At 46.1% G+C, this 20,515-nt stretch overlaps 1 protein-coding gene across 2 annotated transcripts in view; it reads right to left on the bottom strand.

Moving 5' to 3' along the window:
- Window positions 1–2,669: 2,669 nt before the first annotated feature.
- Window positions 2,670–20,515, bottom strand: part of stox2b (storkhead box 2b) — a 52,816-nt gene continuing 34,970 nt past the window's right edge. For both annotated transcript variants that reach the window (XM_076291787.1, XM_076291788.1), the window contains exons 2-4: window positions 13,298–13,450; window positions 6,149–8,672; window positions 2,670–2,850 (exon numbers count right to left, since the gene is read on the bottom strand). In XM_076291787.1, the coding sequence (XP_076147902.1) occupies window positions 2,670–2,850; window positions 6,149–8,672; window positions 13,298–13,450 (2,858 nt within the window). The remainder of the gene's footprint in view (window positions 2,851–6,148; window positions 8,673–13,297; window positions 13,451–20,515) is intronic.

Genomic DNA, 20,515 nt, shown 5'->3' with positions numbered 1-20,515 from the left:
TCAGATGCGCGGTAACTGACAGAAGACTTGTCATTGGTTAGTTCTCTGTGTCGTTCATCACTGCACACACATATCAATGTTCATTCACATGTTCTTTGAACTGAAGGTCAAAGTCAATTAAATAGTAAAATGTTCCAGGTCGACGCAATTAATCACATTTTATGAAATCCTTGATTTGATATTCTTTCAGACCCCTGCAGAACGTATGTTTTTTCCTCCTTCTGTTTTGGGTGTAGGCTATACTTGATTTGTGTGTGAACAATAATACATAGTAATTAGCGGGAACACTTTATGGCGAATGGCATTAATCCAGAAATGGTTATGTAGGCTATACTTTATTATGCGATATTCAAAGATCCCCAGTATTGTTTGCGTCAGAGCTCTGGTTTGCGTAGTAGGGCGGCGCCCTCTAGTGGAAATAAGAATGCTGAAGTGGAACTCTTAATAAAAATGCAAAATGATAGGCCTAATAAAATTTCCAAAAATAAACAAGTAGCCTTGCATTAATAAGTAAATGCTTCGTTGAGCCACAGTCTTATGGTGTAACCAAACATGTTATTTTTATTGATTTAAAAAGTAACACGAGACCCCTGAGGGTAGATCATACTGTTTACACTATTACAGTAACCACCAAAACTACACAGATAGGGACTTGAATATTATAGACATTACAAAAATCCCTCTTTTACTTTAATATACTAACCATGACAGAGAAACATCATGACACCATGTTTGCTGAGCAGTATTAGAAATCCGTAACGTTAAGGGAAGACGTTCCATGGACAATCTGTAGGCTATTTCATATGAAACATTTTCATTAAAAACAGGACATCCTTCTTGGATGGATTTGTATGCTTACCAGAGGCCAGGTTGTTTAGTGCAAATGTGTTACAAGGCATTCCTGGCAACAAAACAATTTTATTTGAAGGAGTCACTATAAATGCAGTGAGTACAGTGGACTGTAGTGAACAACACAGAAAGCTATATTTGCACTCCTAAAATTTAAGTCTTATGGCAGGAAAATCCACAGCGGACAGAAATATTGTTGCAAATGGGAATTTGTCCATTCTTAATAATACGTTTAAAAATGTGTTTTATTATTATTATTTTTTTTTTTTTAAAGAAATATCCATCCAAGAAGAACTGAGCATGGATCCCTATGCATGTAGAGAGAGAGAGTGTTCAGCCCTAACATGACCATTAAAGGGTGCCATACCTTGGTCTGATAGTTCACCACTAGATCACTACGACTGTGAGGATTAACAGGAAACAATAGCACTTTACATGACTAGTGAGCTGTTTTCTTTTTTAAAATAAAGGTCCATTTGTGAATCAGTCACATTCAGAGGATACAGGCTGACAAGTGAATTCGTTTGACCGGGAAAAACCAACACTCTTGGCTTCTCTTTGCCATCGTACACATGGAGGAGGTAGACTTGTGTGCAATAATCAGTGTAGGTCCGTCGTGTAGTTCAGCAAGGTATCTGAGATCAGATCCAAACATGCAAATTCAAATGTCAAATTAAAAAAGGAGCACGTATCAGGATTAAGCTGGGTTTAGTTTGGAGAGAGGAAGGTGTTTAATGAATTTAGCACCAGGAGGGCGTTGTATCAAAACATTTCAAGTCTGTTTACTTGGTCTGATGAGGTAAATACTTGGTGCACTTAATAGTCAAAAAAAATTCTCCATGCTTCTAAATGAGATGGTCTATCCACATGACGCTGTTCAAAAAGACATCACAGCTGATGGAGAAGGACCTCTGATTGAGTACAGACCTTTACCTCTGTTTGAAAGTGAATCATTCAAGTGAATCAACTTATTTTCTTTGTAAATGTGGAATGAAACTGGTACTGGTGACAGGAGGGAACAAAACGGACAGTATACACAAGGTGATTCAAAAAACAATAATGACCGTTCCCGAGAAATGATTATCAATTTAGAGACACAAAAGTGTTAAATGCATTTGGGCCTTTAAGTCACCATGGGACTTGATGAAATATATTTACATACAGCTACTGAGACATGGGATGTGTCTACAAAATAAATAAATAAAAAATGTAAACATACTGTAAGTCCTCAGAAAAGAGTTCATCCACATAGACCACAGCAGCAGTACTGTTCTCAGCAATACAGCCTGAACACCCCCCCCCCCCCCCCCCCAGCATCTGTGGCGATGAGTGAGTTGGTTTTGTGGCGCTGCACACCTGACACGTGACGAGTGTGCTGGAGTGGGACTACATCTGACCTGAGAGGATCATTTTCGGACTTAACCCATTGAAAGATGAACAAAAAAACAAAACAGAAAAACAGTGAGACTTGAGACGGTTAATGCCAAATACAGAAAGCGGTTGAAATAAAGGTGGTTAAGTCAGTGAGGGTTTACCCGTAGATTACAATAGGCCGTGCACGGTGGCTCAAACAGGGCTCTTAAGAAGTCAGATGATTTCAATACAAATGTTATGTTGTATTTCGTTTTGAAATGTCAGTGTATACAATGTTATGGCATTCAGAGCACCCACAAAAAAGCCATTTCACTGGCTTTTGCTGGTATTTAGTTTTGTTTCTTTGACATGTGGCATCTTCAGAGGTGTTGTTTTGGATAGTGTTCATGTCTAATGGAGTCCCTCCCACCCAGTTCCTCCCCGTTTTATTTGGAGTTCAGTGAAAATTATACACTTGTGATGGATGCTTTTTGAGTCCTCTCAGTTCGAGTGTTGGGTGCGTCAGGGGGGTGTCGATAAGGGTAGGGCGGGGGGTTGCCGCTGGTGTGCCGAGGGCTCAAGGCGAGATTCTGTCGCCTGTTACTCTCCACGTTGCTGGACGTGTTGGAGGCCAGGCTCTCCCGCGTGCTACGGGAAGGAGAGAGAGAGACAGAGAAACAAAGAGAAAGAGAAGGAATGAAACAGAAGAAAGAAGCAGGCTGGACAGACTAGAAAAGATGATAGATTGCAAATGAGCTTCCTGTGTTTACAAAGCAGTGTCAACAGCAAATTACAGAGAGTGAGGCTGATTGCTCTCATATGGCGTTTGGGCAGCTCTGCTCCCATCAGTGGTTAACAGGTCTGGGTTCAGGGGGGTCTCTGCATGCAAACTACAATTAGGACGCCGTCCAGGCTTGCCTTACACTAGCAGACAGACTTCTGTGCAAGTACAAAGGAGGGAAATGAAAAGGAAAGACCACATGAGGGAAAAGAAGAGGGACTACATGAAGATTAGAGGGAGAAATATTAGGTGTGAATAGCATTTGGATTCTATACAAATATGAATTTTTGCTTCGACATATTTGAAGACCTTGTCTGCGATCATATTATAAACTACTAAACTGGTCTTACTACTGTCTCCGCCCTAATTGAAAAAAAAAAAAACGCACCAGAGATGTACACTTCTTTAACCCACTACTAGTACAATAGTGAAAGAAAAAAAAAAATGTTGCATGTCAACAGTTGACCCGTTAGGAGTTTAAATCAGATTCAGGCCTGCACCAATGTGATGCGTCATTCTCACAAAATCCCCCACCATTAAAACAGATGTGGGCTTGATTGTGTTCACTGCCATATGTGTTGTTGATTGAACTAATACGGTTTAGTGGTTTACTAATGTGCTCTTAGACATTTTTGGAAAGGGGAATGATCGACAGAGCTGCCATCGATCATTGGTGATGGGGCAAGCCACCCATGAAAGAGTTAGGGAGGATCAGCAATTCTCAATCCAAACAGATGACAAGCTCTGATTTATCATAATTCACTTAAATATTACAGCCAGTAATGTCTGCACATCTTGTGAAATCACATGAACCATCTTTAAAACGTCCAAAGTGTAAACTTTTGATCAACTAGTATAATCTAATATGATTTTATCAACTAATATGAAGTTGAGTGTCGACGTCTTTGCATTATGGAGACTGATAGACACATGTCTGAATAAACAGGGTAGTTAGAGTTTGTATCTGTATTTAGCCCATGTGACACTGAAAGGAGCAGACTCACCACACTCCTTTGTCTGGAAAAGACCCAGGTAATCTCAGCATTTTTTAAGGGAAATGGCAGTTATAGTGACAGCCATCACATGTGAAACATACTGTATATTCAAGTGCACATCTGGATATTCAGTTTAGTCACTGTATTTTGTTCCGAGTCGAAAAGAAGAAAGCCCAATGTTAGCCAGACAATTTAAATTGGAGACACGGATCTTACCAGTGACAGAGGTGCTGAAAGGCTGTGTATAAAGTAATTCCCTGAAATATTACAGCTAGTGATGTTTCCACATCTTGTGTGAAATCCCAACCAGACTTGTTCAAATTGGCTAAATGTCAACTTTTGATCGACTGAGACTGGGAGAGCAAGTCCTCGTAAACTGTGAGAAAGCGTGATGGATTAATTGTGCAGATGACGTGTGTTTTGCTGTTGACAGTAATCGTCTGAATGAGACAAACATGGTACAATGCAGCAAACAGGGAATGTGTGAACTGTTAGCAGCATATGAGAATCCCACCCGAATAAATGGTGAAATATCATCACAGTTTCCGTGTAATTAGATTTGTGAGGGAGAAGATTTGACCTCAATATGAGTGCAATTTTCAATTACGTCACGAGGAGTTTAATTTTTACAGAAAAATAAATAGCAAGGGGAGAATGAATGAAAGGGAGGCTGGGGGAAAGCAATGAACTCAAGACAAAACAACACAGGGACCAACACGGATAAACATAAATACGACGAAAACAAAACATACTTTAATTTGCAACTTAAAAAAATACAGTTAAACACTTGCAAAAAATGTAACGACAAACAGAACATCTTTTTCTTCTGAGGTTGTGAGAAGAACTGCTTGATACTGATCAAGTTAGAAAATGTATTGGCACTTGTTATGCAGGCTGTCTGTGTGTGTGCAGACATTCGCTCCCAGCTGTAGTTAATTTAACCTGAGAGAGAGACGAGAGACTAGACGGCCCAGTGCTTTGAATCATCTGACCTACAATACCACTTCCTCTTAGCATGTTCCTATATGTAAGAGATGCCAAACCCAAATGCATTGGAGGGCCAGTTCCCATTTAAATTGGTTAACTCATATGTTAAAAAATGAGTGTCTTGATAGCCTTAGACATGCTGGATAACATTTTGGCTCACACCATCTAAAACATGTACACATTCTGACAAACCTACAGAAGGGGATGAGCCTTCACAGTTAATGACATCAGATGAATACAAATTAAGAATGTATTGCTATTATTTGTAAAAGGCATTCAGTCAATGCTTCTCAGCAATATTGTCCATTAAAACTAGTTCTGGGTGTTGCCCAGTATGTCACTAGCCTCTTGGGAGACAGCTGGGAGGGACTAGGGAGGATCACAGACAGGCGATGGATGGGGTCCCCAATCACAGACAACTCAGTGGCATCACGAGGGCATCAGGGAAGTGGGAGGGGGATGGAGGAGGGAGACGTAGCTCAGGTGGCATGGTGTGGCATGAGCACCAACATTTAAACACTGAACCTGCTGGCCAATGAAGGCAGCGCAGGGAGGAGTCCTTGAGCCCTTTAGTGGAGGACTGCAAACAGTCACCTTACAGTAGAGCACAATGGCAACGCAGCTTTCAGTCTGAACTTTGTAAACGGAGAGAAAATGTAACAGCTAAAGTTGTCGATTGATATCCATATGTTTTATACCACACCATGCAACTCTGAGTCAGGTCATAGTATAAACACAGGGCATAGACATGAGAGATTGCAACAAAACAACAAAACCACACACATACACAACAAACAAAACCAAATATAAACAAAAAGAGACTTTGTAAACAAATGTTCCAATTCAAAAAAACAAAAACAGGTAGTGGTTCACTTAGAAAATCGATCATGATTGGTTTTAAACAACATCATGATGTCTGAAAAGGGACAATGTATATTTAATCAGTCAATAAGTCTTTTTTTCCTAACAGGCCTTTATCCCCAATAAAATACATGGGTCATTTTTCACATGAATTCTGCAGAATTCTATGTCATAGGGAAAGTCTTGGGTTGAGCAAATACAGCATCACACCTCATACTTACAGATTTGTATATTCACAGAATAAAAAACAAAACCTCTACCCTGCCTTTAGTGTGTAGCGCATGTTAACAGGCCCGTCCCTCTAGGGTGGACTGCGTCTTACCGTGGTGAGTTAAATCCACTGTCCACAGTCACACTGCTGCTGTCCATGCTGTCGAGCCGCGTGGAGTGGGCCGACTTCTGGCTGCTGCCGTTGTCGCTCTCCTTAGGGCTCGGGAAGGTCAGGTTCTTCTCGAATTTGCGCTGGAGGTCACGCTCGCGCTCCCTCTCCAGGAGCCACTGCATGGTGCCGCCCCCCTCGTGCGTCTTCTCCTCGCGCGCCGCCTTCCGCGACGTCTCCTCAGAGTCGTCGTCCGACACGTTGTAGTAGTCGAAGGTGTTGTTAGCGCCGGGGTCTGCACACGCCGCTTGCTGCTGCTGCTGCTGCTGCTGCTGCTGCTGCTGCTGCTGCTGCTGCTCCCCCCGACCTGGCGAAGGAGGCAGGGAGCGGGGCTTCTCAAACCGCTCCTGTCCGTCGCCAGGGACAACGTCCGAGGCCTTGGTGTGTGTCGTGGCGTTCGTGCAAAGCGTGCCGAGCTCCGGGTACCCACTGTCCACAAAGTCGGGGGGTTTGAGCAGCATGTCCTGGTTGAAGACGTCCGCCATTTTGTCCGCCTTGCTCGAGTCGGAGGGGGGCTGGTGTGAAAATCTGCCATTTGGCAAGGGTTCGAGTGTCTGACCAGGCACCTGTAGGGACAAGGCCCCCTGTCCCTTTGCAGTGTCGTCTTTATAATCCACAGGATGGTGGGAGGTGAGGAGGGGGGTCTGTCGTTCGGAGTGCATGCCCATTCGCAGGGAGTCCATTGCAAAGTCGTGTGGGGAAGGTCCGCAGGACAGGACCCCTTCGCTCAGCGCACTGCACTGGAAGTAGTTCTCGTCGGTGCCAGATGGCTTCGGGGAACCGGTCTTCAGGTCTGTGTTGTAGACCGGCAAACTGTCTCTGCTCTTGCTCTTTTGCACGGGCTGGCAAAAGCCAGCGCTCTCCAGCACAGCCCTGCCCATGTCAGGCACAAAAATGTCCGGACTCAAATTAGCAGCGGAGAGCAGGCCCCGGGAGAAGTGGGCGACCTGGGCCGAGGCCCGCAGCGTCCCGTCGTCGGTGTAGTACCGGCTCCCATCTTCGGGGCTGCACTCAAAGTCCTCCGGCATGTCCAGAAAGGGGCCCCCCAGTGGGCCTTTGGAGTTGTCCATGGAGCGGGACCTCTCTTTGGCCTTCTCCGAGCGCTCGTTGCGCGACTTCCTCTCCTGCGTGTGGCTGTGGCTGCGATGGACCTTGGAGTGGTGGTTGGAGGCGGCCCTGGACGGCTCGGGGAAGGGCACCTCCGTCCGGCGCTTGGCCAGCTCGCCCGACACGTCCCACTCGGGCGCCGTGGTGAAGTGCGACTCCACGATGTTGGGGTTGCTGTGCACCATGTGCTTCCCGCGGTTGCGCTCCATCGAGTACATGGCCTCGCGCGGCGACCGCACCAGCGACGAGCTGTAGAAGCGGTAGTCCCGGTAATCCCGATACTCTCGCTCCCCCGTCGCCAGGTCGAGGTTGGATCCCTCGGACGGGTTGCCCCGGGACGCCCGCGTCTTGCTCTGGGAGCGCGAGGCCTTGCCCTGCTGCTGCTGCAGCGCCTTGCGGTGGCTGCGACTGCGCTTGCTGCGGCCGCTCTGCTGCGCCGAGGAGCTGGCCTTGCTGCGCTGCGCCTTCTCCTCCTCCAGCCTCTTCATCACGGCCGTGTGCCTCGCCAGGTTCTCCACCGTCAGGTCCGGGTTGATCCGCCGGATGATCTCCATCTCCACGTCACGCGGAACCGTCGTGGGCGTCTCCTCGTCCCGGAGCGGCCACTCCTCGGGCGGGAACTGGCCGGAGAAGGTGGCCAGCTGCTTGGTCTTGTCCTTCTTGAAGCTCAGGCGGAAGAGCTTGAGGCCGAACTTCTTGGACTGTTTCTCGCTGCCACCGCCGCCGCCACCGCCGCCACAACCGGCGCTGCTGCTGCCGCTGTCCTTGTGTTTGCCCAGAGTGTCGTTCTTGAACGGAAAGCTAAGGGTGCTCTTGCTCTTTTCGGTGGGCGCCGGCAGAGCCTGGTGGTGTTGCGTCGGAGGCGACGGGTGGAGGTCCCGGTGCTCCTTCGCCGCCCTCCTTTGCAAGGTGGAGGACGAGTGGTGCTGCTGGTGATGGTGGACGGGAGCCTCCTCCCGGTAGCCGACGACGTACGGCTCGCCGTGGTTCTTGTGGTGGGACCTCTCCCTCACGCACCCCGAGGAGGAAGGGGTCATGGTGCCAGAGTAAGGGGACGTGCACTGCTGCGGCGACTGCAGCGTCTGCAACGGCTGAGGCTGCTGCTGATGATGCTGCTGATGCTGCTGCTGATGCTGCTGCTGATGCTGATGCTGCTGCTGCTGCTGCTGCTGCTGCAGGTGCTCAGGTATCCGCTCGTCCAGGTGGTACCACTTGCTGCTGCTGCGGATGAGGGACGGCGTGATGAAGTAGGTCTGCGGCGTCACGATGAAGTAGCCCTCGGGACTGGGGTAGATCTTGCGCTCGCGCACCAACACGTTCAGCGTATGCCGCAGGATCTCCGGGCTAGGCGTGGGCACACCTGCATACGACACAGAATGGGATTGGGCCATTGGTGAGCTCAGTGGTCAGATTTACTAGACACAAGTCATATCTTTTGCATGAAAAGGGCTTAAAGCCATTAAATCAGTTTAACAAACCACTTCACAAAAATGGAGTCACCATCTACATTTTTTTTTTTAACAATTTTCAATTAATGAATCATGTTATTTGTGCTTTCTTTATTTAGGTATAGATTGAAAATGGAAAATGGTAAATCATTCAAAGGGGGAAAAAAGATTTGGGAAAAACAACACACAATCCTCCAATGTGGATAAGATTCACAGTGTAACTCTTATCATTAGTCATCAATTATTTATACATGGATTCCACTCCTGGTCTCTGGGGCATGGGAATATCTTTGACGCAGGGCTTAAAAACCGTCTCCCAACCTAAGCCGTTATTGGCCTACGCCAGAGTGCACTGTCACTCCGCTGCATATAAAGTAGTATTTCTCCCTGTTTCATCATGGTGCCCTTTCCGCCAGTCCCATGTGATGCAACCCCCCCCCCCCCCCCCCCCGACTGCGACTACACACACTGCAGCAACAACAAAAAAAAAAAGAGAAAAGCCTCCTGCCATCCGGTAAAGCCCCATTAAGTTCCCGCCTGCAATATCAGGAGGCTGATTAAAAGCGCCAAGCATGGCACCTCAGTGTTCTCTCTCTCTCTGTCTGTCTCTCTCTCTCTCCCCTTTTCTCTCTCTCTCTTTCTCTCACAGAGCCGGCAAGTCAAGAGTGACACTACGTGATTAGTGTCCCACACGCAGATTGTGTGCGTGTGAGAGACGCTGGATTGGAGGGGGATTTTCCTGGGTTAATATATTTGTTGTGTTCTAATCTTTGCGTGAGATCTGCATAACCTCGACCTAAAGAGAGTAATAAAGCCGGGTTGATTGCAAATATATGCTCTCCTGAAAACACACTCACACACATACACACACACGCATGTAGACAAAAGATCAAACCGGCAGGCGCCCGCTCTGTATAGTAGAGCTTGAACTTGTTGGGGGGTTGCCTACCATTACATCATGCCACTCTCTGTCAGCCTGGTAGAGTACTACGGCTTCTCTTTTCTTCCTCCTTCGGGAATTTAAAATGGAGAAATACTTCCAGAAAGGAACGGACTCTGAAATGGACTCAGCCCTGGTCGGGCACAGAGCCTGCCGATCGGAGGGATCTGGGCCAGAATCGGGACCGGGTTCAGAGCTATACTGTTTCTACTATTTTATTTCTGAATTTCTATGGATATTACAAATACTATGTTTTTACATTCAGAATGAAGATCAATTTCCTGTTTGACCATCTGCCATAATTGACCGATCACAAAAGTTCAGTCCCTTAGTTATTGTTGCTATGTCTGTCAAACTCAGACCAGAGTTGACTAGAACTTCAATGGTAGCTGTAAGACTGTCTGTAAAAGTTACAGCCCAAGAGGCTCTTTTAGAGAGCCACGGACTTGATTTAATTTAAAATCCGTCGAAAGACTCCAGTATGACATGGAGACACATGTATAAAAATTCATATCAAACTTAGACAGGAGGTAAGTGTGATTCATTGATATTAATATTAGCTAGCTGTGCTAGATAGACTTGCATGCATGTTACCATGACACTGGGTCATGTCATGTAAGGAACATGGTACTGCAAATAAACGGAATCATATGAATCAAAACAATCACATTATACACAATGCTGGCAATGCTGAGCACAATAAACATCCTTGTTGGCCTCTCATCATCTCTCACGTGAAAAGTGTGCAGAGATGACACACAAACAGATTAAATTCAGACCCCATTCAGTTTCTACATGATCGGACACGGATTAGCAGTTTAACCCCACAACACCACTACTGAAGTAATCTTTTTCAACTGTCCCATGACAGACCCATGACTGACTTCAACAAGTTCATTATTTTTCTCCAGGGACTGGGTGTGTAGGTTGGTAGGGTGTGTGTGAGGTTGGGGGATCAGTAACCTGGATCATCCTCATCCTAATCTGACAGACGGACTGGCCTTGACCCCTCAGAGGATGAGTCAGAGACAGCATTCTCCTCCATGCAGCGTGGTCAGTCATCCAATTAAGACATGGACTGAGCTCAAAACTTATAAGATGGTGTTAGCTGTCGGCTAATGACTGTGCTTGCTATGGAAGCCACAGCTACTCGACTCTACAGAACAACTTAGTAAATAAACATGCGTCTATCTAGGTAATTTGAAACCTGAGAGAGTTTTACTTTTGAACAAATTATGCAGTGGACAAGTGGACTGCCAGACAACGTTAGAAAATAATGTATATTAATGAGAGATGTGCATTAGCAGTAGACTGCTAACAGAAGAGGGTCTCTGTGTTATGGTTACATAGCTAGCCTGCAAAGATTAGCAGTAGACTGCTAACAGAAGAGGGTATCTGTGTTATGGTTACATAGCTAGCCTGCAAAGATTAGCAGTAGACTGCTAACAGAAGAGGGCCTCTGTGTTATGGTTACATACCTAGCCTGCAGTCCTGTGCAAGGATTCAGTTTGGCTGATTAAATTAGCTTGATCTGTATCACATGTTCTGGAGGGATGCACAGACCTGCGTGCCATAAAGGCCTGAAACAGTTCAAACTAGCTTTACATTATTACTGCTAAATAGGCTGGGGTCTTGTTATATTTAGAAACGGACCCTTTGAAAAGAAGAAGGTCCAAGAAGCCATGGCTGAGATTGCTCATACATATCTCAAAATAATTAATTGCCACTTCAAAAGTTCTTATGGCCACTCAATATGAATGGTTCATAACAGTTTTACTTCAATATTTAACATTAAAATGTAACATTATTGTTGCACACCAAAAGTACAACTGCAGAGGCAATATGAATAGTTTTAGGGGACATACAAAGCCAAGAGATACAATGGGGTCCCATTCATTATTCTCTACATTCCTGTAAGCCTGTCCTCACAGTGCTAATACTTTAATTGTGCAGTAAGTCAAGTCTGCTAAAGGAATTCATGTGAACGTGAAGGTAAATCAATAATCTATATATCATTAAGCTCTCAATAGTGCCACACAGAGAGGTGGACCCTCAGTGAGGAGGCATGAGTGTGAGCTGCTGGCAGATTTCCCATGCTTGGGGGAGAGCACGGCAGTATGTGGTGGGGGCGGTGAGGCGTACCTGGGGACAAACATGAATTTCACTCATTTTAACTACCACCTTGAGCGAAGTTGAAAACCTTCATGCCTGCAGTAAATTGTTCTGAGATACTCGTTATTCACCGTTAAAACGCACCTCATACTTGAAATGCATATTTCACTGAGGTCTGTAATGACCACATCTGGAGAAAATCACTCCGACACCGGGCTGACCAAGAGCCTGCCGCTCACGGCGAACCTCACTCTTCCAGTTACTCTCAGCAAGGGATTCATTCATTCTGAGGTTCAGGCATTAATCTAGCATCTGGTAGAAAATCCCAGGGCAGATTTGTTCTCCTGATTACGTTGTTTCCTCTCACTTGATGCAATTTTTCCTCTCTTATACTCATTTCAGTCTTTTGGTATAAAAGAAGAAAAAAATGGCTTCAGGCAGAATACAAAAATCTCCTGAATGGATGCTGAAAAGATTTAGATAACTATGGAAATCACTGTGATGATGTCACACCAGCAAGATGGCAGAAACACACACACATACACACACACACACACACACACAAAGCATCTGATCAGCTTTCCATACAGCATGCCTAAAGAAAGGTATCTGTTAGGGTATTTGTTTGTCAGCACTCAAACATCTTGCCAAACCACGTCCCATTGGAGGGTCCCAGGCTCACACTGACACTAAACCCGTCCAGGTACCTGTCTGTTATTCTTGTATCTTTCATCTCCTGCAAATCTGGGACTTTCCTCACAAACCACTTTTCCAGTCCGGTTAGGGAATTTAACATGGAGCCAACACTGTGTTCTATCAATCATGAAGGACACAGTTTAGGTTAACAGAGCTGACTTTAAAAGCAAACTACCACTCACACTACATGAATAGATACATTTTTACTAACAGTAGCAATAGCTGGGAAAGGTGGAAGGTTAAGAGTGGAATATTCCCACATAACCCACATCACATCTCTCATTTTATACAACAGTGACGCATCACAGCCAGCTGTACAGTACAGTACAGTGGGAACAGGGGCTGATGCCAGTGGCTGATATCATAATCTACTAAATCTATCCCTAATGTACATTTAATCAAGCGCTATGGTCTCTCGCTTACTCTGTCCCTTGTACACTTGCATAGATGTGCGTGTGAGATCATCTCTGAGATGACAGCATCGGTCACGTAAACAAAAGATGTCAGACGGTCACATAGTAAAACATCTAAGAGAAAGAAAATAGGACATCAAAGAAGTCAGACAAAGAAAATGACACACTGTGAAATGTTATATCTCATAAACACAAGAAGAAGAAAAAAGCAAAAACTGAATGGCACATTGTGAAACATACTGTACACAAACAAGTGGAAAAGGACAATGTGAAACAAACCAGAAACGTACCATGGAGACACAAACTGAATGCATCATAAACAAACCATGATGACACATAGAGTATTAGGTAATAAAGGGGGACAGACCAGCGTTACCTGGGAAGCATGCCGCCAGATGCTCGACAAGGCTCTCCTGCGTGACGGGCGTGCGGGCGGCGTTCATGGCCGAGATGGCCAGGCACAGGATCTCTCCCAGGGGAATGAACTGGGACTGACTGATGGGCGACATGCTGATGGGAGACACATCACCTGCAGAAGGGGCACAGAGCAACAGGGCAGAGAGTCAGAGAGACACATCACCTGCAGAGGGGGCACAGAGCAACAGGGCAGAGAGTCAGAGAGGGGGAGAGACTGTGTGTGAGTGTGCGAAAGAGAGAGAGATAGAGAGAGAGAGAGAGAGATAGAGAGAAAGAGACTGTGTGTGAGTGTGCAAAAGGGAGAGAGAGAGAGAGAGACTGTGTGAGTGTGCGAAAGAGAGAGAGAGAGAGAGACTGTGTGTGAGTGTGCGAAAGAGAGAGAGAGAGAGACTGTGTGTGAGTGTGCGAAAGAGAGAGAGAGAGAGACTGTGTGTGAGTGTGCGTGTGAGAGAGAGAGAGAGAGAGACTGTGTGTGAGTGTGCGTGCGAGAGAGAGATCGAGAGAGATGTTATGCTGTTGTAATTGTGCTTCAGCAACACTGTACTTACTTACAGTCATGCTAATAAAGCAACCTTGAATTGAATTGATCGAGAGAGAGAGAGAGAGAGAGAGAAAGAGACTATGTGTGAGACTGTGTGTGAGTATGCGAAAGAGAGAGAGAGAGTGTGAGTGTATGAGAGAGAGGGAGAGAGAGAGTGTGTGTGTGTATGAGAGAGAGAGAGAGAGAGAGAGAGAGAGAGAGAGAGAGTGTGAGTGTGTGCGAACTGGCTGAGGAGCAATGGTGAATTTTGTGTGGTTCCAATCAAAGAATCAAAAAGTCTTTCTTAATAAATGCAAAATTAACAAACCGACCCCCCAAAAAGACCCTCAGACAGACAGATGGACTGGACTACATTTCTCCAAGTGATGTTTGGACTTGGCACCAATCACACATTTTGTCTTGCGGCCCTCCACAGCATTTTGTGTGCGCTATGTTAAGTTGGACGGCTACTGTGGAATACTACTAATATTAAAAAGCAACTGTACACACCAGAATCAATCACAAGAACAACACATCAGCCTGAAATGGATGTTTTGTCTCCGGAGTGAAAAAGGTATTATGATACCTGGATTGTTAGCTGTACTTGTGAACTTGTGAGGGGTTTAGCTCTGTCCCACTATTAATGTGTGCGGTAACACAAAGTTAGTATGAAAAGAATGAATTACCTTCATATCACATTCAATATTTCCCTCATAAAAATATCAGACTTGGAAACTTTGCATGTCTGGACTTTTTCCCCAGGAGAATCTGTTTGCAACAGATTTATATCGTTGATGTGACAGAACCGATTACAAATAGGCAGCAAATTGAGATTAACCATGTGTGTTTACTGAATCAATTGATGGATGTACTTGTAGTAAATCATTGAAAAGACTTGGGAAAACATTTCTTTGTCTTTTGCTTGCCAAAAGTTGAACTGGCAGAACCTCCAGCTGCCTCACAGCTGTTGAAGTCTAATATAGTGCGTGATCATTTGATAACTAATTGATGGCTTGACAGATGCCTTACATGAAACATATGACATACTTTGCAAATAGTTTCCTGAATGGGAAGATCATATCTCTGTTAATTGTTCACTTAAGTCAAAACGTTTCATATACAACAATCATTTTGTGCGGCGAAAGCAAGCTGACTTTTGCATTAAGGATTCTGACTTTGTGTGATTGCCTCTCTGGAACTCTTACAAGCACAACAACCAAAACCAAGAGCTCAGATCACACTTGGCTGACGTACAGCCCGACGGCGGAGTGAGAGTAAAATTGGTGCTCCCTTCCATTCCACAGCCACGACCGTGACCACCACCCGAGTTGGCACAAGACGCGTTTCCCCGGCAGCCAAATGGCGACCTATCACCTGGAGGGCGATCACTAGCAGGTGGGGAGATTTTGCGTGTGTGTGTGTGTGTGTGTGTGTGTGTGTGGAGGTTCGGGAAGAATGTCTAAGCACCAAAGGGTGCCTAGTCTAAGCACCAAAGGGCTGGCAATGCTTGGGGCAAGCAGGGCCAGCGCTCGGCTTGGTTCGGGGACAAAAAACACACACATGGTTAACGTAGGGGCCTGGCACCGGGAGCAGGAAGTAAACACACACATGTTTAACGCAGGGGCCTGGCACCGGGAGCAGGAAGTAAACCCACACATGTTTAACGCAGGGGCCTGGCACCGGTAGCAGGAAGTAAACACACACATGGTTAACGCAGGGGCCTGGCACCGGGAGCAGGAAGTAAACACACACATGGTTAACGCAGGGGCCTGGCACCGGGAGCAGGAAGTAAACTGATTAGCCTCACTTGCCCATGTGAAAGACAGGGCACCCTACACTAGCACCAATGTGATGAAACGCCTGAGCTCCAGCGTGTAAGACGGAGAGGACACTCTATCTCTAGTCTGCCCAAGAGAGATGGAGGTGACACCGCTGCAGAGTGTTGGGTGACCATGCAGGGCTATGTCTGATGGGTTAACTGGGCTCCATGCCATGGGTAAATATGCATCATAATAAACTGGGTGAAAGACAGAAGACAAGTCAGTCAAGAGTGAGTTCTAGCCAGCGGAACTGGTCGAGTGGCCTCTAGGCTACTGCTGCAGACCGTTTCAAGAACACACCTGCAGCAACAGTTGGAGTCTATGTTTGAAGAAGATAATGCTGGTTCTTCTTGACAACTATGAAACTGTTTTGTGAGCAAACACTGTTATCAGCCCCAACTGAAACATGACAGCAAGTAATTGAAACAAGCAAAATGAGGAACTACATAGCTGGTTAAAGGGTAAAGCATTGGTAAGGTTATGGGTAAAGCACTGGTAAGGTTACTACACTCTGATAAATACTCCTAACTAAGTATCCTTTGAGATCCCTGTCTATGTAGTAAACTTGAGAAGAACTAATTTATTACCAATGTGCCATTTAAAAATCCGTAATGATACACAGATACAGTCATACTTTGTGTATAATCCTCTGAACTGTCAAGTTGAATCCTGGCCTAGTTTGTTTTGGAAAAATGAACACACAGATGATGTGTATCAGCTTTCTCATGGCTTGGATATGGCACTTTATCAGGTATCAAGTCCAATGCCGTTTAAAATGTTTTTAGATATATATTTTTTTTTTAAAATTCGTCCCGCAGAAAATCGCCAAAGTCCTCCACGGAACAGCTGTTTCACGCAGTGAGGACATTGATATGGGTGGTTCTCCAGGCCTTTGATCTGTGTGACAGGTCAACAGCTCTGGGCTGAATGAAAAGGGCTGATAGGAATCAAACTGCAGGACGTCAGGGCCTCTTCTGAATCACAATGGCACGGGAGAAAGCTGAAGACTAATCTGAAGCAGTAAAAACACACTCGGTCTCTGTTGGCTCCGACACAGGCTCTCAGATTAGTCATTGTTTTGGCAGAAAAGAATCCACCTACTGACTTACCAAGATGACACATTCATAAACAAAAATATTAATCCGTTTTCCTTTTGTTGGTTTTCTTATCAAATCTCAACTTAATATAAAACATAATGTTGTAGGATTCTACAAGGATACTTGGACTTTGGAGACAAACAGTGTTTCCCAGAGAATTGAATTCCATTTGTGGTGGTTGGTTTGCAGAATTAACTTGAGTGCAACAGTTTTTAACAAATTAGCACAGCGTGGTTATGATGCTAACCAGATTTAAGCACAATTTAGTACAACCTGGAAAATCATTGTGTGGTGGTCAATGTTAATATTGTGGTGGGCAGCCACAATGTATGGGAAACACTGAGACAAATATAGGGAAAAAACTATAACTATATATATATATATATATTAGGAACTCACATTTTTAAATGTGGTAGGAAGACAAAACAACAATACAAAGGTGGTACCACAACTGACATATTTCATTCCTACCCTTAAACATCTCCACATCAAAACAAGGTCATTCACACCTTCCCCATGCACAGAGAGGTGCAATCAAAGTGAACAAAAGCCGATATGAAAACGTGACTTATCCGATCCCGATGGCTGTGGTGATAGCAGAGAGGTTGGTCCAGGAAGTGAGCTCATTCATTCAGACGTGTCAACAATACGCTCAGCGCAGAGGGGCCTGATAGAAAACATGTGATGCTACTCTGCGGGCCTCTCTCTGCCCCAGAGAAGCCAGCGAGCGAGTGAGAGAGTGAGCGAGTGAGGGAGGGAGAGAGTGACAGAGTGAGCGAGTGACCAAGTGAGAGAGTGAGTGAGTGAGAGGCCGGCACGGCAGACATTTTCAGACAGGTCTGGGGCCCTCTCTCCCTCTTTCTCAAACTCCAGTTGTCATCCCCCCCCCCTCCCAGACACACACACACACACACACTAACCCCTCCTGGTTTCACCCCCCCCCCCCCCCACTCCAGCATGGCCGACTGGGGTCCCTCAAGCACGACGCTGAGCACAGCTGCGGAGTGGTGGAGTGATAGTGGAGGAGGAGGAGGGGGGTCTTAAAGTGGCAAAACCTCTCTCTCTCACACACACACACACACACACACACACACACACACACACACACACACATCAAACCCTCCATTCTCATTCTTCCCTGGCCAACAACTGCACAAGCAATCCCAAGCCCTCCCCCCAAAAAAAATCTCACCACACGGGCCATCTTTAAATTCCCTCCTCCCTCTCGTCCTCTCTCTCTCTCTCCCTTTCTATCTATCTCCTTACGGAGCAAGCAGGAGAGGAGGGGTCCTTCACCGGAGACGAGAGACCGTGGAGGTCAGGGCATGACGTGAGGAGGAGAGAGTCCGAGGGGACCTCTTCAAAACACCAAGCTTATGACAGAGAGAAGGGGATGGGGGGGGGTGGAGGGAGGGGTAAAAAACGCAGGTATCACGCTCCCTCAACGTACACACACTAACATCTTGCTCTCCAGAGGCTCTCTCTGCTGTCCGGTGATGGCGCATAAACGTTTGAGTTGTGGGATGGGCAATAAGGGAAGGGAGTGTGTGTGTGTGTGTGTGTGTGTGTGTGTGTGTTGGGAAGGGGGGGGGGGTTATGGTAGAGGCATGAGAGGAAAATTCTGCGCCTGACAATTCAGTGGTAGACGATTCCCCCTCATAGCCAGCCGCTCTTTGTCCATGCACCTCCTGCTCGACCCCACCCCCTTCTATTGTGACTCAGTCCAGCCCTGCTACGTAACACAACCTAATTAATGCACACACACACATACGCCACCGAGACAAGGGGGGAAAAGAGCGAGGCGCTCGCTAGAGCAGGGAAAAAATGAAACGAAGGATAGATATTCAGTACCTTGGCTTTTTTTATTCCCCCTCTCCTGCTTCTGGGTCGCTCCGTAATCCAAGTGCGATTCAAAGGCAGCTCTTTTGGCTGCTGTCTTCAGACAAATGAGCATTCACTCCAGGGTCTTACCCAGAATGCTCCTCTCCACACAAAGACAAGGGAGGTGTGACCAATCACATTGTGGCTCGGCTGTGCTCCTATTGCCGTGCTGCTCCCTCCCCTTCTCTCAGTGAGTGCCTGCTGACACACAAGCCCACCCCCCTCCCCCCACCCCAGAACACGTCGCTATGGCAACGCTTCCCAGCAGTTGCCCAACGCTTTGCTGCCTAGAGAGGCTCCCATTAATTTCCCCTCCGTGTCTCTCTATCTCTCTCTCGCCCGCTCTCTCTCTTGCCTTTGCACGCCCCGTGTGATTGAACCAGCTAATTACAAATTAAGGGGCCAGTGCAACAGGGCCGACTCAGGGCCACTGTGCTCTGTAGTGTGGCAAAAAGCAGGTGAGACTCATGCTTCTCTCTCTCTCTCTCTCTCTCTCTCTCTCTCTCTCTCTCTCGGGGCTGGCAAGAGAGGTGGGGGAAGGTGAATGTCTTTTGTTATCCAATTAGGAACAGACTCAACCACCAGTGGCTATTTAAGGAAAGGGAGAAGACTTATTTGCCATTATTTATCATTACACAACATCCTCGAACTTAAAATGGTGGAGCAACAAGGACCACTCATAATGATAAATCTGTGAAACATCCCCCTGTGCTCTGAGTAAGCTTTTGAATGAAATCTGTGATTAATTACAAAAAAAGTATTCAAAATACCCCCACATTAGGAAAAGGGTTTGAATGCATGAAGACCACCAAGAAGTACCGGACTAAGCAACACGGACAGCGGTTTACTTGGGCCAATGGTCGTGGCTCAACATTCAGATCCGCAGGGCCAAGTTTTTATTCAGTGGCAAAAGAATGCAAATAAGGCTCCAGACTATAGGGAATGAATGCATACTTGGGCCATGTCACAGGAGAACAGACAGACGGAGCCATATGGAAAACTGTTTGCTGGGGCTTGACAATTTCAGTTGCACATTCAGAACTGGTGGGTCAAGTTGTTAATTGTTGGTATCAGTGCTGGTAGTAGCTTCTGGCAAAATCTGTTAACGTGACAAGAGGGTGTGATGAGAGATAGGAGACAGTGTGAATGTGTGTGTGTGTGTAAGTAGCATGGGGGAAGGGCAGTATGGCCTCCTCTCCTGGCCACAAAAGAAGGGATTAACATTGACTGCTAGACAGTGACTTTAAACAAACTGCACTCCAACCAAATAAGAACCGGAGGCAACATGCACAAACTGCACTGCAGCCCTGGATCCGCAAGGCCATGGGGTTTGGGGTGGACACCAGTAGCCAGGGGAAGAGTGACAGGACCAGGCCTAAGCCAGCTGGCTCCTGGCTCTGGTGGGGAGGAGGAGGTAAGTGCCTCGGGGAGCTGGAAGTTAACACTACTGTCTCACGGATACTAAAGCTCCGGACCTGCCTGTCAAACTCGAGTCTCGGGACTAATTGTATGCGTTTCGCCGAGCAAGCGCCAAGATGGCCTGAACTTCCTGCAATCTGAAACCGGAGACCAGGTGCTGCTCCTAGCAATGAATAGACACGGGTGCCTCATGCAAACCCAACAGAAATGATGTGCTCACACAGTACCCAGGGTGCATAACAAAACTTTAAATGCAGTGATATTATATTATCACTTAGATTGGGAAAAAAAAACTAGATAAGGTATAATATTATAAAGAGACTGCAGAGGTGCCAATCAAAACCAAGTATTTCTCTTGCAAAAATGGCTGTCTGTGTATCTGGCAAGGAATTCAGTATTTTGTTTAACGGGACCCCAGAAACGTGACCCCATAAATCTCC

Source organism: Alosa pseudoharengus, unplaced genomic scaffold (genome assembly GCF_046254945.1).
Source record: "Alosa pseudoharengus isolate Yale_2024_CS ecotype anadromous, Long Island Sound unplaced genomic scaffold, YU_APseudo_1.1 YU_APseudo_1.1_scf_19, whole genome shotgun sequence".
NCBI classification, from domain to species: Eukaryota; Metazoa; Chordata; class Actinopteri; order Clupeiformes; family Clupeidae; genus Alosa; species Alosa pseudoharengus.
The sequence above is the reverse complement of the archived record's forward strand: the minus strand, read 5'-3'. Positions and strand labels throughout refer to the sequence as shown.